An 18,057-nucleotide genomic window follows, 5' to 3' on the forward strand; every position below is an offset into this window, starting at 1 on the left:
CCCCTTAAATTTATTGTTCATAGCTAAATTTTACTTCCCTCACCTTTTAATCTATGCCTTTTATAGCATTTTAACTGTTCTTGGTAGCACTGAAATGGTGCACCTCAGAATGGGACTTGACCCCATGTGGTGGGACGTGAACTCAGGCTAAAGCCAGATTGGGACCTGAACTCATGATTTTTTAATTAGAATCACTCTCCTGGTGTCAGGACTTACTGTGGCTCAGGTTCTTTGTCCCTAAGTGCAGAAGGAATTCAGTGAGAGGCAAAGTGATAGGCAAGAAGCAGATTTACTAACATAGGACACTTGTGAGAAATGCAAAGAGGCTGGCGGGACTCTGCCCTGAGGATTAAGTGAGCTACATTTTTATAATCAAAGGAAAGTGAGGGAGGGGGAACAGACTGCCTTCTTCCTCATTCTTCAAGTAGATGCCAGGCTTACATCACTAGCTCCTCATTCCTATTGGGTGGGAGAGTGTCTGACCATATGAGGTCGAACTAGGACTGTCATGGTCCTAAGTCACTTCAGTCGTGTCCGACTCTGTGTGACCCCATGGACGACAGCCCACCAGGCTCCCCTGTTCCTGGGATTCTCCGGGCAAGGACACTGGAGTGGGTTGCCATTTCCTTCTCCAATGCATGAAAGTGAAAAGTGAAAGTGAAGCCACTCAGTCGTGTCCAACCCTCAGCGATCCCATGGACTGCAGCCCACCAGGCTCCTCTGTCCATGGGATTTTCCAGGTAAGAGTATTGGAGTGGGGCACCACTGGACTGTCATAGTGCTTATTCAAATCAGCTGAAAGGTGGTAACATTTTTTTCTTTCACTTAATGACTCGGGGCATATCTCACACTTTATAGTTAAGCAGGCATGCTTTATTCCACAAAGATCCGATAGCTTTCTTGAGTGATCATTAAATTACAGGGGTCCCCCATCTATTAGGACAAGTTGTACTTGGTCCGAGTTTATAGTAAAATCGCTTTGTAATCTCTCTGTGTGTTAGTTGCTCAGTCATGTCTGACTCTTCGGGACCTCATTGACTGTAGCCAGCCAGTCTCCTCTGTCCATGGAATTCTCTGGGCAAGAGTACTGGAGTGGGTTGCCATTCCCTTTTCCAGGGGATCTTCCCAAGGGATTGAACCTGAGTCTCCTGCATTGCAGGCAGATTCTTTACTATTTGAGCCACCAGAGAAGCACAGCTTGTTTCTTCATCTAATAAAAAATCATTTGTTAAGAAGGGTCTCCCATACATTAATTCATAGGGACTGCATCTTAGCTTTTCTTTGGGGGCTGCCCTTATTCTCATTAGAATAACTGGTAATATTTGGACTCAGTTTTCCTGAGTCTCTTGGCATAATTTGACTATAGTTCACTTCCAAATATCATTCATTTTTTTCCGCTTTCCCTGGGGATTGGGGTCTCTATGCTGTATGAAGGGAGTACTTTCCCCCAGGGTTTTAGCTACTTGTTGGGGCGTTTTAGAGGTAAATTCAGAGGTATCACTTTGTATAGATTGAGGTAATCCAAAATGGGATTACCTCCTTAAGCAAGTGTTTGGTTACCTCTGAGGCCTGTTCTCTGTGTGGGAAAAACCTCTACCCATCCAGTGAATGTCTACCACTACCAATAAATATTTGTATCATCTGGACTTGGGCATGTGAGTCATGATAGTATAAGGATGAGGCACAATAGAGTAGATGGATTCCATTGCTTCATTAACAGTCCTTAGATCTTGTACAAATTGATACTCCCTAGTGGGTTTGAAAATGTGTTCCTGGTGGCTCAGTTGGTAAAGAGTCCACCTGCAATGCGGGAGACCTGGGTTCAATCCCTGGGTTGGAAAGATCCTCTGGAGGAGGGCATGGCAATCCACTCTGGTATCCATGCCTCGAGAATCCCCATGGACAGAGGAGCCTGGAGGGCTACAGTCCATGAGATCACAAACAGCTGGACATGACCAATCAACTTTCACTTTCAATACTGACATATTACATGGTGACTGACAGAGTACATCAATCCATCCAAAAGTTATTCCTTTACTAAGTGAAAAGATGCCTCTCTGTGCCTCTGGTTTTAGGGGGTATTGCTTTTTGCAGGGATATTCCTGCCCAGGTCTTAATAACCACTGGCTGGATATTTTTGGTCAAGCCTGGAACCTCCATACTCCACACTCCAGGGTCTACTAAGGGTTTCATATCAGCTTCAATCTGTTCCTTTTCACTTTCCGTTAGAACCATTTGGTGATGAGGGTGATCCCCTTGCTCGTCGAGAAACAGAGTGGTCCCTAATTTAGTTAATAAGTCTCTCCTTGTTAAAGGGATGGGACAATCAGGCACAAACTGAAAGCAATGTGAAGACAATTAGCCACTGATGTTTCACAGAAGGGGTTCCAGGAAACCATGCCCTTGTCTCTTCCCTGACACTCTGTTGTTGTTTAGTTGCTAAGTCATGTCTGACTCTTGCAACCCCATGCACTCTAGCCTGCCAGGCTCCTCTGTCCATGGAGTTTCCCAGGCAAGAACACTGGAGTGAGTTGCCATTTCTGATCTTCCTGACCCAGGGATCAAACTCAAGTCTCCTGCACTGGTAGGTGAATTCCTTTTTTTACCACTGAGCCACCAGGGACGCCCTGACACTCCATTACATATTCCTTACGATTGCTAAGGTTTCCAACCCTTTGGGTTGTTATGGAGAAGGTTGCAATAGTGTTTACAAGAAATTCTATCAAGTGGTCCACCACGTCAGTGATCACTCATGGCTCAACATTAGTTATGTAGACAGTGTCTAGGCAGAGAAGCTTTCAGCCTTGAGCTCTGTCAGTCTTTTGATTGTGAAACCATTAGTGGTCCTCAGTGGTCACTCTCTGGCATCTGGGACATTCCCTCTTCCAATGCTCTGGCTGTTTGCAAAAGCATGTTAATTGCCATCCTCCCTCCAGTGCCCCTTTTGTCCACACAGAGTACACTGGCCTTGTATGGGTACCCATGGACCCTGTGGTCCACTAGGGACAGATTGTCTCAGCAGTCAGTCTCCCAGTTGGTGGTCTCTGAGCAGACAAAGTCACTGCAAGTATTTGGACCCTTAGTATATTTCTCTGGGTGCGTTCAGCCTTTTTGGCAATATCCCCATTATTGAAAGCTGAATAAGCCAATTGGAGCAAATCACTCACTGGAGTTTGAGGACCAGCAGTAGCTTTCTGAATTTTGCACCTGATATCTGGGGCAGACTGGGCTATCAAATGCTTAGCTAAAAGGGTTTGTCCTTTGGAGAGAAGGGATCTACATTTATATACTTCCTAAAAGCCTCTTCTAGTCTCCCTTGGAAAACTGCAGGATGTTCATCCTGCCCCTCTGGACCTCTTTTACTTTTTTATAATTAACAGGTTTTACTCTAAGGTTATTTGTGTGTTGTGTGTGTGTGTGTGTGTGCGCGCGTGCGTGCACACGCTAAGTAGCTTTCGTCATGTCCTACTCTGCAACCTTATGGTAGCCCTCCAGACTTCTCCGTCCATGGGATTCTCCAGGCAAGAAAACTGGAGTGGGTTGCCATGCCCTCCTCCAGGGGATCTTCCTGAAGCAGGGATCGAACCCATGTGTCTTATGTCTCCTGCATTGGCAGCTGGGTTCTTTACCACTAGCGCCACCTGGGAAGCCCAAGTTTCTTCATATCTTCTACTAACCAGTTAATCATATGGTCCAATCTCTATCAGTAGAATTTACCTGGTAATCCATTGTGAGTCTGTCTCAGAGTAGAGTCACTCCCCACCTGGTGGTAGACCCTGCATGGGTCTACTGGACTCGGGCTGCCAGCTGGTCTGCAAGGGCTCTGGCCACCAGTATTGTACGCTGCTTTTCCTCGAGGGTGCAACAGCGGGATAGTAAGATCTGTAAATCTCCTCAGGTGAGATCAAAAGTTCTCGCTAGTTGGGTAAACCCCTTTGAAAAAGTTCAGGATCCTCAGATAAACTTCTCAACTTGTCCTCTGCCATACTTAGATCAGACATTGAGAAAGGTACATGGACCTCTTACTGTTCCCTGATTTCTATCAGGACCTTCTCTCAGAGGCAAAACTGAAGGGGCAGTTGGTTAGTAACTTATAATCGCTGTGAATGCAAGCTGGGCTAAGGATGGGCCCCCTTGAGTATCTCAGGGTACAAAGAAGAGGTTCCTGAATATGAGGGGAGGCACCTCTTTTCATCCCTAGCTACTCCTCCTGGGTGGGGTAATAGCCTTAGCTGAAGGAGAGGCTTCGGCCCGCAGGATGGCAGCTGAGGTTAGTACCGTGGCTTCCCCTGGGGCAATAGCTCCTCCCAGTGGTCAGGGCATAGCTCCTACTGAAAAAGCTGCTCCCAACTGCAATATAGTATAACTCAGGGACCCACTGAGTGGTCACTTTTCTTGGCTTCCTAACTCATATTGTAGGTTGTTGTTGGTGGTGGTTTAGTCTTTCAGTCATGTCTGACTCTTGTGATCCTATGCACTATAGCCCGCCAGGCTCCTCTGTCCATGGGATGTCCCAGGCAAGAATACTGGAGTGGGTAGCCATTTCCTTCTCCAGGAGATCTTCTCGACCCAGGGATCATACTTGTGTCTCTTGTGTCTCCTGCATTGTAGGCAGATTCTTTACCACTGAGCCACCAGGGAAGCCCATATGGTAGGTTATGTACCTAATAAATATTTTTCTTTTTAATTTCTGTTGTCTGAATCTTTCCCAATCCTGGAGGATATGGCCCAGAGAGGTCATTTGTTGGGACTGATGCAATCTGACTCACTTCAGACCTAAACCTGAGGAGATGTCTCTAACTCCCATGCTATCCAAAATTCCATTCAAGTAAAAATCCATCCATAATTTGGTCAAGGACTGCCCTTATGATTTTAGATGCTATCCCTTCCGAGGTATTTTTCCAACCAGGTGTTAGTACCTGAAAAGTTGCTGAGAGGGAATGGAACAGAAGTTATCCCCAGTGGTATCCATGATGAGTGGGAGTTGCTCTGGCTGCAAGCTGGGAATAAAGGGTCAACACTTGTAAGGATCAGAGGGAGGGAAGTAAAATAAAGTTCATCTCAGTGGTCACACAGGTGTTCTGGGGTTAACAAAAGAAAGAAATATAGCAAGAGTGATTAAGAATGTAGGAGCAAAAACTCAGAGTACAGAGATTAATAGTTCTGTCTTGGACCTGCTGCTGGATATGCATAAGCATATAGGGTTGACCCACCAGTCAAAAATGAGCAGACATTGGCAGAGCATCCTCCCCAGTACACCTGGCTCATGGCCCCTTTAGGGCTGAGAGCTAACTTTCTGCATTTTCTTACTTTATCACTGTCCCTTCATGACTCGCCAGCTGAAACTGTGCACCTCAGTTTGGGACATGAACCTTTTAGCTGAGATCACACACCTGGTTTCAGGACTTAATGAAGCTCAGGTTCTTGATGTCTCATCACAGAAAATATTCAGTGAGAGACAAAGTCATAGGTAAGAAATAGATTTGGAGAGAAACATACTCCATGGACAGTGTGGGCCATCTCAGAAGGAGAGAGAGAGGCTTTGAAATATGGTTTGGTTAATAATTTCATAGGCTAATGAGTGAGAGGATTATTCCAACTATTTTGGGGAGAGGGAAGAAATTTTCAGAAATTGGGCCTCTGCCCACTTTTTGATCTTTGATGGTTGTACTTGGAACTATCATGGCACCTATGAGTGTGTCATCTAACGTGCTGGTGTACAGTGAGCATATATTGATGCTCAAGGTCTAGTGGAAGTTGACTAGCTTGCCATCTTGAAAAGTGTTAGTTGCTCAGTTGTGTCCGACTCTGTGATCCCATGGACTGTAGTCTGCCAGGCTTTGCTGTCCATGGGATTCTCCAGACAAGAATATAGAAGTGGGTAGCTCTTCCCTCCTCCAGGGGATATTCCTGACTCAGGGATCAAACCTAGGTTTCCTGCATTGCAGCCAGATTCTCGAACATCTGCTGCTGCTGCTGCTGCTGCTAAGTCGCTTCAGTTGTGTCCGACTCTGTGTGACCCCATAGACGGCAGCCCACCAGGCTCCCCCATCCCTGGGATTCTCCAGGCAAGAATACTGGAGTGGGTTGCATTTCCTTCTCCAATGCATGAAAGTGAAAAGTGAAAGTGAAGTCGCTCAGTCGTGTCCGACTCTTATCGACCCCATGGACTGAAGCCCACCAGGCTACTCCGTCCATGGGATTTTCCAGGCAAGAGTACTGGGGTGGGGTGCCATTGCCTTCCCCGCTCGAACATCTGAGGATCGATTTAATTCTAATCAATCTATGTCGTGTTTTCAGGCTATGTCATTTTTAAAACGTTTGTGCCATGCCTCCTTCCCTCCTATTTCAGCACCATGATCTATCAAATCATTCTGGGCAGAAATTTAGCAACCCCACATGACTACTTTTTCCCTCATCTTTCACAAATAATCAATCACAAATTTGTCTATATTGCCTAATAAATTCTTGTTGAATCTCTTGTATTCTGTATCTCTATTGCCTTAGGCTCTCCTCTCCAATTAGCCTCATCTCAGTACTCTTCCAAGTATTCCTGTAGACATGATGTCCAACCATCAGATTTCATTTCCATGTTCTCTCATTGACTCTGTGATTGTGTTCTGAGAGCTCTACAGCTTGTGTTTAATTCATATCTATTTCTTTTATAACCCAAATCCACAATTGGGCACTTACAAAGAAAATTTATTCTTACCTGAAGTTTAAGGTGATAATTGCAATCCAAGGTGCTTCTGGGTATTGGCCCTTAAGGTTCATTATCTCAAAGATAGCCCTCAAACACAAGCTATATATAATAAATTATGCTTTATAAGGCCCAGTTTTTGGAAAAAGCCCCATTTAAAGAAGTGTAGTCTGGTGGGCAAAAAGAATTAAAAAGAAACTATAATATATTTTAAAATTACAAATGCAAGTATCCCTTGACTTGCAGTATCATTTCTAAGAACTTATAGAAAAATGGCACTTTTACAAAACTGCTCATTGCAATATTATTCATAATCACAAAAAATTTGAGACCGTCTGATGTTCCTCAGAGATTAAAGAATTTATTTATTCAAGGGAATACTCTATGACAATTTTAAAAAGAATAGGAAAGTTTTTTAATGTACAGATTTAGAAAGACCTTCAAGATTTATTATTAAGTGGAAAATCAAGGAACAGAATAGTATATACAACCATTTTATTTACGAACAAAGAAAAGGAAAGGAAACATACAAGGCAAGAATAGACTAAGGTCAGGTGCTTTATGCCTAAGGGAAAATAACATGGTACCAGATCAGAAAATAACACAAAAGGCTTAATGTAGTTGGTGGGGCAGGGGGGTGGAGTCTAGGAAAGGCCTTTCAGAGATATTAATATTCAAGCAGACACCTGCATCTGTCTGTAATGAGGGAGACCTGGGTTCGATTTCTGGGTTGGGAAGATCCCTGGAGGAGGGCATGGCAACCCACTCCAGTATTCCTGCCTGGAGAATCCCCATGGACACAGGAGCCTGGTGGGTTTGCAAAGGAGTCCATGGGCTCGCAAAGAGTCCGACATGACTGACCAACTAAGCACAGCACACACACCTGGAGGAGGGTGGTTGCTAGTGTGGCTACAGTCCAGGGCCTGTGCAGAAGCTCTTGAGGAGGAAGAGTTCAGTGAGGCCAGAAAGGAGGCTGAAGAGACCCTAAGCCTGGATCAAAGGGAGGAAGAAGGTGTGGGGTGAGCCTGGAAAGATGACAGGGACCACCCAGTGCCACCTAGGCCTTGTGGGCCAAGTGATGGAACCTGGTATTCCTGAGAGCATCAGGAATCCACTGGAGAAAAGTGATGTGATTCATTCATGTTTTAGAAAGGTCACTTTGGCTGCAACTTAACGGGATTTGGAGTGGGATTGGGGAAAGAGGAATAGAAAATAGTGGAAGCTGAGAAATTAGTTTACTGCAGTAGTTCTGGTGAGAGGGGATGGAGAGTTGAATCAGGATATTATTTATTTTTAACTTATTTATTCATTTTTGGCTGCAGGTGGGCTTTCTCTTGTTGCAGAGGCTATTCTGTTGTGGTGTGTGGGCTTCTCACTGCAGTGGCTTCTCTTGCTGGGAGCACAAGCTCTAGGGTCTGTGGCCCAGTAGTTGTGGTGCATGGGCTTTGTAGCCTCGTGGTATGTGGGATCTTCCTGGACTACAGGTCGAACTCATGTCCCCTGCATTGCAAGGCAGACTCTTAACCACTGGACCACCAGGGAAGCCCAAACCAAGATATTATGATGGAAATGGGAAGAAGTGGTCAATTTCATGTCTATTTAGGAGGTAAAATCAACAAGATTTGACAGAAAGTTGGATGTGGGTAATGAGAGAGGGAGAAATGTCCAAACACATTCCTGCCATTTTGTTCTACCAAAAAGACTCATTGAGCTGAACAATGTACTTTCTTGCTTAAGAGGTGATATATCTCTGTCCATTCTTAACGCCAGCACAACCTCAGCTCCAGGGAAGAGGAATGGATTTCTTTTTAAACAGAAACAATGCAAATGCTGTATTAATATCATATCATAGAACAAATAGATTCTGTGGGTCAGCGAGAATTTAATCATTACTTACAATTTTTTTTCTGTGGGTAAATAGATTTACAACGACTTAGAGATGAACTTCTTGAATATTATTTATAAGTTGGAATTAACTTTAGAAAGAAAAATAAACAAGTTTTACATTTAGCTTGTGTTTTTCAGGCCTGTCAGAGAGTTTGCCATGCCAAGAGGAGCAAACACTTTCTGTTACTGTATGAAAGCAAACGTGATTGTCACTGGAGGTAAGAGGACAGTCCACGTTACAAAGGGATTTTCTACTTTGCAAATGGTGCTCTCCTTAATCAGCACAGTTACAGAGTTTTCACACAGCTATAGCATTTTACTGCTAACAAAACCTTTTAGAGAATTTTTAAGTTTGTATAAAGTCAAATCTGTCATTCTTTTTCTTTGTGGCTTTTTGGTGTGGTCGCACACTTAGAAAGGCCCTCCTTAGCCTGAGACTGTGTGAAACAAATTCTATATTTACTACAAATTTGTTTGTTTTACAGTTTACCTTTAGTCTCTCTAGAATCTGTTTCAGTGTGTGAGAGCATGAATTCCTAGCCTGGGGCCCATGTGTGGACTTTAAAGGAGTCCTATAGCCCCCTAGGCTGAATGACTGTGTGTCTACATGCATTTTTCTGGACAGAAAGTCCAAAATTTTATCAAATCCTCAAAGGAGTCCTTGACAAAAAGATCAAAAGCCAATAATTTAGCATTAACAGAGAAGTGGACTAACGATAGAGTGCTTAAAACTACCAACATTTAAGGGCTCAGATTATCTGCTGAGAGTAACAGGAAAGATGACAAATATAAGAGACTTGAGGAGAAAGATGAGAGGACTAAGCTATCCTGCTGGCCTGACTCCTTATCTGTCAAGCTAGGATACTAAGCCTGTGATGGCTTTCAGCCTAGGCTCTGGAGTCAGACTGTCTAGGAACAAATACCAGTTTTTTTTACTAGCAAGCCTTGGCTAGGTTATGTAACTCCTCTAAGATTCAATCTCAGGCTTCCCAGCTGGTGTAGTGGTAAAGAATCCACCTGGCAGTGCAGAAGACTCAAGAGACACAGGTTTGATACCTGGGCTGGAAGATCTCCTAGAATAGGAAATGGCAACCCACACCAGTATTATTACCTGGAAAATTTCATGAACAGAGGAGCCAGGCAGGCTACAGTCCACGGCGTTGCAGATAGTCGGACACAACTGAGTGACTGAGCATGCACGCATAATATATTAATGCATAAATGAGTAGGAACATATTAAATCAAGAAAAGAACTCATAGAATATTTATGAGAATTCAAATTTATATATGTAAATACAATGATTACAAAATAGCATTGACAAGAAGAAGCAGATCCAAAGCAAGTCAATCATAGCATCCGGGAAGAAACAGACTGTGATTTGATATTAGAAGAAAGATAGTGAGAGTCACTCAGTCGTGTCCAACTCTTTGTGACCCCATAGGCTATACAGTCCATGGAATTCTCCAGGCCAGAATACCGGAGTGAGTAGCCTTTCCCTTCTCCAGGGGATCTTCCCAACCCAGGGATGGAACCCAGGTCTCCCACATTGCAGGCATCAGGATTCTTTACCAACTGAGCTACAAGGAAAGCCCAAGAATACTAGAGTGGGTAGCCTATCCCATCTCCATCAGATCTTCCTGACCCAGGAATCGAACTGGGGTCTCCTGATTGCAGGAGAATTCTTTACCAGCTGAGCTATTAGGACATGATTAAAGATGAGAAAGAGGCTTTAAACTGTGCCCGTCTGCATCCCTGAGAACATAACAATCTGCATATGTCCTTCTTTCAGGAGATGATAAAGTGCTCCGGTTGTGGCACCCCAACATCAGCACCAAGCCAGTGGGGAAACTTGTGGGGCACATGTTCAGTATCACCGAGATCGTGACAAACGAGAAAGAGCAACATGTTATCAGCCTTTCTTCTGCAAAGGTAACCAAAAGAAAACAACAAAAATGAAACAGAACGATTCTTTCCCTTAAAGTCAACTATTGGAAAATATAGAATACATAGTTTTTCACTGAAATAGCTGATAGTCAAAGAGAAAAATGTTGTTAATATGGGTGAGAAAATAGTCACTGTTCTCTGTTTCTATTGATATCAACAGAAGAAAGAACATATGTTTAAAGACAAGAGTAAAAGGAATAGAACATTGGGAAGAGAGCCATTATTCTCAATAGTAAAACATAATATGGGCCTTCTGTGATCATTAAAGACAGAAAAAATAAGGATTTCTAGACACAGAAGACAAACTTACAGTTACCAAAGGGGCAAGTGGGTGGGAGAGAGATAAATTAGGAGTTTGGGATTAGCATATACAAACTACTATATATAAAATAGATAAACAACTATTAGATAAACAAAATAAAGGTCCTACTATATAGCACAGAGAAGGAAATGGCAACCCACTCCAGTGTCCTTGCCTGGAGAATCCCTGGACAGAGGAGCCTGGTGGGCTGCAGTTCATGGGGTCGCAAGAGTCGGACACGACTGAGTGACTAAACCACGACCACTGTATAGCACAGGGAACTATATCAATATCCTGTGATAAACCATAATGGAAAAGAATATGAAAAACAATATATATATTTGTATGACCTAATCACTTTTCTCTACACCAGGAACTAACATAACATTGCAAATCAACAATACCTCAATTTTTAAAAAAGCAAAGAAAGAAAAAATATTTCTGTTGTTGTTGCTATCACTACACAGTGTTTTAAATGTTCTAAACAAAGTAATAAAAAAGAAAAAATGACTTATGACTATTAGAAATGAGGTGACTGCATATTTGCAAATAATGTGATTGCTGGGAAAATTCAAGAAAACCAGCTTAAAAGTTTTAGGACAGATAAATTCAGTAAAGTGGGTGGTGATATTCATGATTGCAGTTTATAAAAATAAATTTCTATGTAAGAATAGAAACCAGTTAGGAAAAAATGGTCAAATGGATAGCATTCACAAGAGCAAAATTGTATGAAATGCCTAGAAATAATCTTAAACAATATTCACTATTAATGTTAAGATAACTATGAAGTTCTGAGGTACATTTATTTAAGAATATGAAGGTAGGGACTTTCCTAAATGAGAGAAGAGTTCTATAAAAGATACTCTGCATCAAATAAAGTTATGTATATTTAATGCTATTTAGGATTATTTAGGAGCTTCCCAGGTGGTTCTAGTGGTAAAGAACACACTTGCCAATGGAGGAGATATAAGAGACATATATTCAATCCCTGAGTCAGGAAAATCCCGTAGAGGAGAGCATGGCAACCCACTCCAGTATTCTTGCCTGGAGAATCCAATGGATAGAAGAGCCTGGTGGGCTGCAGGCCATAGAGTCAGAGTCGGACATGACTGAAGTGACTTAGCACAGACAGGAAAGGACTATTTAGACCTCAGTTTGCCGAATCTAAAGTTACTATAAAAGTGTTGACATACAAAAATATCCTAGAAACTTTAGAAAATAAGATTACAAGATGACACTTTCCCTATCAGATATTAAAACATTTAATAAAGCCTCAATAAATAAAACAGAACAGCAGTCAATGCAGCAATAGACACATCTATGAAACAAGAGAAGATTCACACATAAGTGTGAATGAGAATTTCATATATAATAGAAGTAGCATTTTAAGTTTGTGAGCAAAAGATGGTTTGTTCATTAAATGTTGGGAAAACTGATTAACCATATTAGGAAAAAATAAGTAATCAAATCATTATTTCATAATTACCAACAAAATACATTCCATATAGATTAAATATTTTAAATGTAAAATATAAAACCATAGTAGTTGTAAAATTTTCCAGAAGAAAACACAGGTGAATATTCATATAGTCATCAGGTAATTCCTATGTATAACATCTACAACTAAAGAAAAAAACAAAGTGACTACATGAACATTCAAACTGTAAATTATTATAAAGGCTGTCATTTATCAAATGTCAGGCACTGTCCTCATTATTTTACATCACAACTTATTTGATGCTGGTAACAATCCTATAATTATCCCAATTTTGCACATGTAAAGAAAAATGACATCTGCATACTTGCATTAAATAAATGTAGCCATTCTTGTGTTTATCCTGACCCCAGACAGCCTTCTTACACCCATAAAAAAAGTTAAGACAGATAACAGACGGGGAAGTGTATAACATAAATGACATAAACTGAAATACTATTCTTATACAAATAAAAAAAAACTTTAACAAATCAGTAGGAAAATAGGATGAAGGAAGGAGAAGGGAAAGAATACAGGCATGTTTACATAGTGCTGCTGGGGGTAAAGCTGGCAAAAATTTGGGGGACATTTATTCTGATAAAATAATCAGATAAGTGCCCAGAGATCAATGCAAAAGGATGTTTATGGTGCTATTGCTTATATTGGTTTAAAAAAGAAAAAAGAAAAGGAATAAAAAGGAAGATAAAAAGGAAAGGTAAGGGATAGGGAGTGAGAAATTCAGTTTCTAAAAATAAGGCTTTTATTCAATAATTTATTTTCTCCCAGTTTTATTGAGATATAATTGATATATAACACTGTATGAAATTAAGATTAATGTATCGTTAAGCATAATGATCTGACTTACATTCATTATGAAATGATTATTACTACTGTTGGTTTAATGAACATTCATTATCTAATATTGAAACCAAAAAATGAAAAAAAAGCTTTTAAAAAGACTTTCTAATGAAAATATTTAGGATTTATTCTCTTAGCAACTTTCTTATATGTCATACATCAGTGTTAGCTATAGTTATCATGCTATACATTACACCCTTAGTACTTATGTTTCTTCTAACTGGAAGTTTGTATCATTTGGCCACCTTTCTCTAATTCCTCCTCCCCTTAAATCAGCAATTTATGAGATCTCTTTTTATATCATAGAAATTGTCACATAGACTTTCAACACCATATGGATGAATATTGATATGAAAATGTATACACAATATATTATGCAAAATATATTAAAATATTATGTAAGATATTAACCCATTTTTAATATATGTGTCTATCATATATTATTGGGCTTCCTTTGTGGCTCAGACAGTAAAGCATCTGCCTGTAATGCGGGAAACCCAGGTTTGTTCCCTGGGTTGGGAAGATCCCCTGGAGAAGGAAATGGCAACCCAATCCAGTATTCTTGCTTGGAGAATTCTGTGGATTGAGGAGCCTGGTAGGCTACAGTTCATGGGGTTGCAAAGAGTCAGACACGATTTCACTTTGCTTCACTTCATATATTATCAGGGATGATAGTGATTATGTGGGTAGCAAGGTTGTGGATGGATTAAATTTTTTTCCCCTTTTTGTGTTTTTCTTTTCTTTTTTTTTCTTGTATTTATATCTTTTTAACAAAAAATATACATTGCTTTTATAAGACTATTTCTAATTTTTAAAATGGTACTTGAAAGACAATAAGATTGTTGAGACATAAAAACTAAAACATTATGATGGAGATTCCTTTAAAAACTAGGAATAAAACTACCATATGACCCAGCAATCCTACTCTTGGCATATACCTTGAGGAAATAAAAATTGAAAAAGACACATGTATCCATTGTTCATTGCAGCACTATTTAAATAGCTAGAACAAGGAAGCAACCTAGATGTCTATCGACGGATGAATGGATAAAGAAGTTGTGGTACATATACACAATGGAATATTACTCAGCCATAAAAAGGAACACATTTGAGTCAGTTCTAATGAGGTGGATGAACCTAGAGCCTATATTCAGAGTGAAGTAAGTCAGAAAGAGAAAGATAAATATTGTACACTAAAGCATATATACAGAATCTAGAAAGATGGTACTGAAGAATTTATTTGCGGGGTACCAATGGCTTAAAGCTCAACATTCAGAAAACGAAGATCATGGCATCCAGTTCCATCACTTCATGGGAAATAGATGGGGAAACAGTGGAAACAGTGTCAGACTTTGTTTTTTTGGGCTCCAAAATCACTGCAGATGGTGATTGCAGCCATGAAATTAAAAGACACTTACTCCTTGGAAGGAAAGTTATGACCAACATAGATAGCATATTCAAAAACAGAGATATTACTTTGCCAACAAAGGTCTGTCTAGTCAAGGCTATGGTTTTTCCAGTGGTCATGTATGGATGTGAGAGTTGGACTGTGAAGAAAGCTGAGGGCTGAAGAATTGATGCTTTTGAACTGTGGTGTTGGAGAAGACTCTTGAGAGTTCCTTGGACTGCAAGGCAATCCAACCAGTCCATTCTGAAGGAGATCAGCCCTGGGATTTCTTTGGAAGGAATGATGCTAAAGCTGAAACTCCAGTACTTTGGCCACCTCATGTGAAGAGTTGACTCATTGGAAAAGACTCTGATGCTGGGAGGAATTGGGGGCAGGAGGAGAAGGGGACGACAGAGGATGAGATGGCTGGATGGCATCCCCAACTCAATGGACGTGAGTTTGAGTGAACTCTGGGAGATGGTGATGGACAGGGAGGCCTGGTGTGCTGTGATTCATGGGGTCGCAGAGAGTCGGACACAACTGAGTGAACTGAACTGAACTGAACTGAATGGAGAAACAGACATAAAGAACAGACTTACGAACATGGCGAGAGGGGAGGAGAGGGTGAGATGTATGGAGACAGTAACATGGAAACTTACATTACCATATGTAAAATAAACAGCCAATGGGAATTTTCTGTATGTCTCAGGAAACTCAAACAGGGGCTCTGTATCAACGTAAAGGGGTGGGATGGGGAGGGAGATGGGAGGGAGGTTGAAGAGGGAGGGGGTTTATGTATACCTATGACTGATTCATGTTGAGATTTGACAGAAAACAACAAAATTCTGTAAAGCAATTATCCTTCAATTAATAAATAAATTAAGTAAAACAAACAAAAAAAGTTCAGGCCATTCATGTCCAGAGGTGAAGAGACAGCAGAGATTAGCTTTCCAGTTTCCTTTAGATGTGGTGAATGTACTCAGTGAAGCTCTTTCAAGCACCCTAGCAGCTCTACTTGGGCAAAGTACTTAATATCTTTCCCCCCAATTTCTTTGTCTGTAAACTGTAGTGGTGCTTAGCTCACAAGACTGTTATAGAGAGATCATTCATTTAGTTATTCAGCAAGCATTTCTTTCTTGAGTGTCCTGTCTGTTTCAGGTACTGTTCTGGGTTGTGGAGACAGAAAACTGAACCAGGCAGTCAGGGCCCTTTCCACAGGAAGTGTACATTCTAGGGGAAGAGGGAGACAAGCAAAGTAACAAACCCGTAAGAAAACAGAATGATAACTATTCCAATGAATAGAAAATACAACAATGTGATATGATTGAGTATCACCTCTGAAGAGGTGACATAAATGTTGAAACCTGCATGACCAGAGGAGCCAGCCCCATGAAGATCTTGGAAAGGAGCAATTTAGGCACAAAGAATGGCAATCCAGGCACATACAGATTTTTGCTTAAACTAGCTTCCTCTTTTCCTTCTCCGTCTCCTTCCTTTCCCCCCTTTCTCCTTCTTCTCAGTAAAAATTATAGACAGGTTTTACACATTTAACATTCCTTCATATTACTTCATATAAATTAGCTTTCATCACATCAAGTTCTAATAAATCACCACGGGTAGTCATATGCCTACTCTATGCTTTTATCTAAGCTCTTAAAGTATATTTTCATCATTCCTCTGAGATTTGCAGACTTTCCACCAGCATATTATTTTCTCCTGCACTGGTAAAAATTTTTTTCTAGTTGCAGAGCTCAAGTATTTAATAGCTATGCCACATTTATTGCTCCTGAAGAGCTGACAAACATTGAAAAAGTAGAGAGAAATATAAATTTCAGTTGCTTTTATTTTATTAACAAAAACAAGAATAATGGTTGACAGGTGGCGCTAGTGGTAAAGAATCCGCCTGCCAATGCAGGAGACATGAGACACAGATTCCATCCCTGGCTTGGGAAGATTCTCTGGAGGAGGGCATCGCAACCAACTGCAGTATTCTTGCTTGGAGAATCCCATGGACAGAGAAGCCTGGCGGGCTGTAGTCAATGGGGTCGCAAAGAGTTGGACATGACTGAAGCAACTTAGCACACACGCGATCTTGCCAAGCACAACTCTATAGTTATCAGCAGTTATTTTTCTGAGAAGGAGACATGCTTTTATGATTTATAACAGATGAAAATGAGTGTTTAAACATTGTTATTTTCTTAAATTTTTGCTTTGGAAAGTGATATGAAAGGACCCCAGGAAAGGTAAAGTTTAACTAGGCTGTGGGTATGGCTTAGAGCAAGGAGCAATGTCCTGAAACCAAGTGCCAAGTGGATAACTCATAGCAAGTCAGAGGTTTGCCCATCTGGCCTGCTGCTTAGCTGGGCTTCATCTTATCCATGACTTTGCCTAAGATGTTGTCCTAAGTAAAGATTTTTTCCTGCCCTGTCTCAATTCCAGGCACATGGCTTAACACATGGCCTCTGAAATCGGGTAAAACTAAATTTAAGTTCTGGCTCTAATAATTTATGACCTTGGGTGAGCCATTTGAGAAAGTTGAGGATGATAATAGAATACAGGCAGACCTTGTTTTATTGTGCTTTGTTTTATTACACTTCAAGGATACTGAGGTTTTTACAAAGTAGGGGTTTGCCACAACCCTGAGTTCAGCAAGTCTATCTCCACCATTCTTCCAATGGCATTTGCTCACTTTGTGTCTCCGTGTCAAATTTTAGGAATTCTTGGAATATTCCAAACTTTTCCACAATTAATACTGCATTAGTTACAGTGATCAGTGACCTTTGACGTTACTATTGTAATTGTTTCAGGGCACCATACACCATGCCCATATAATCGATAGATACTGTTTGTGTTCTGACTACTCCACCAACTGGCTGTTCCTCCATATCTCTCCTCTTCGGCCTCCCTCTTCCCTGAGATACAATTGAAAATAGACAATTAATAACACCACATCGTCCCCTAAGTGTTCAAGTGAAAAGAAGAGTGGCACACTGAGGAAAGATGTGTCAGGCATCCGTACTTAAAAAGGGCCCTCGTGCCAAAAATGTTAGATTCATGCGGGTACACAGGGTGGTCTCACGTGAAAGCAGCCCTTCAAGATGACAGTGGTAACTAGAGAAATATAAGTAAAATGAAGACGCACAGGAGCCTCTCAGTTAAAAGATAAAGAGAATTCTCATGAAAGAACAAACAATGAAACAGACCTGTCCAGCCTACTAGATCCCAAGATAATAGAAATACTGAATAAATTAAGAAAGGCTATTGACAGAAATGCCTATTAATATTTAAAAAAAAACAAACAAGAAACTGTAAAGAAGAGCCAATTAAAATTAGAAAAAAAAAATCATTTGCCAAGATGAAAGCTGAGCTAAAAAGCCATAAGTAGTAAATTGAGTGATGCAGAGGAAAGAGTAAGTGATCTGGTTCAGGAGGGAGGGGACATATGTATATTTATGGCTGATTCATGTTGTATGGCAGAAACCAATACAACATTGTAAAGCAATTA

The 18,057-nt window shown here is 40.9% G+C and overlaps 1 protein-coding gene across 1 annotated transcript in view; it reads left to right on the forward strand.

Moving 5' to 3' along the window:
• The window catches only part of WDR64 (WD repeat domain 64), a 123,156-nt gene that overhangs the window by 37,757 nt on the left and 67,342 nt on the right, over positions 1–18,057 (forward strand). Inside the window, exons 9-10 of the mRNA XM_040263575.1 lie at positions 8,726–8,805; positions 10,378–10,517. Of these exons, the coding sequence (XP_040119509.1) occupies positions 8,726–8,805; positions 10,378–10,517 (220 nt within the window). The remainder of the gene's footprint in view (positions 1–8,725; positions 8,806–10,377; positions 10,518–18,057) is intronic.

This window comes from Oryx dammah, unplaced genomic scaffold, assembly GCF_014754425.2.
Source record: "Oryx dammah isolate SB20612 unplaced genomic scaffold, SCBI_Odam_1.1 HiC_scaffold_21, whole genome shotgun sequence".
Taxonomy (NCBI): Eukaryota; Metazoa; Chordata; class Mammalia; order Artiodactyla; family Bovidae; genus Oryx; species Oryx dammah.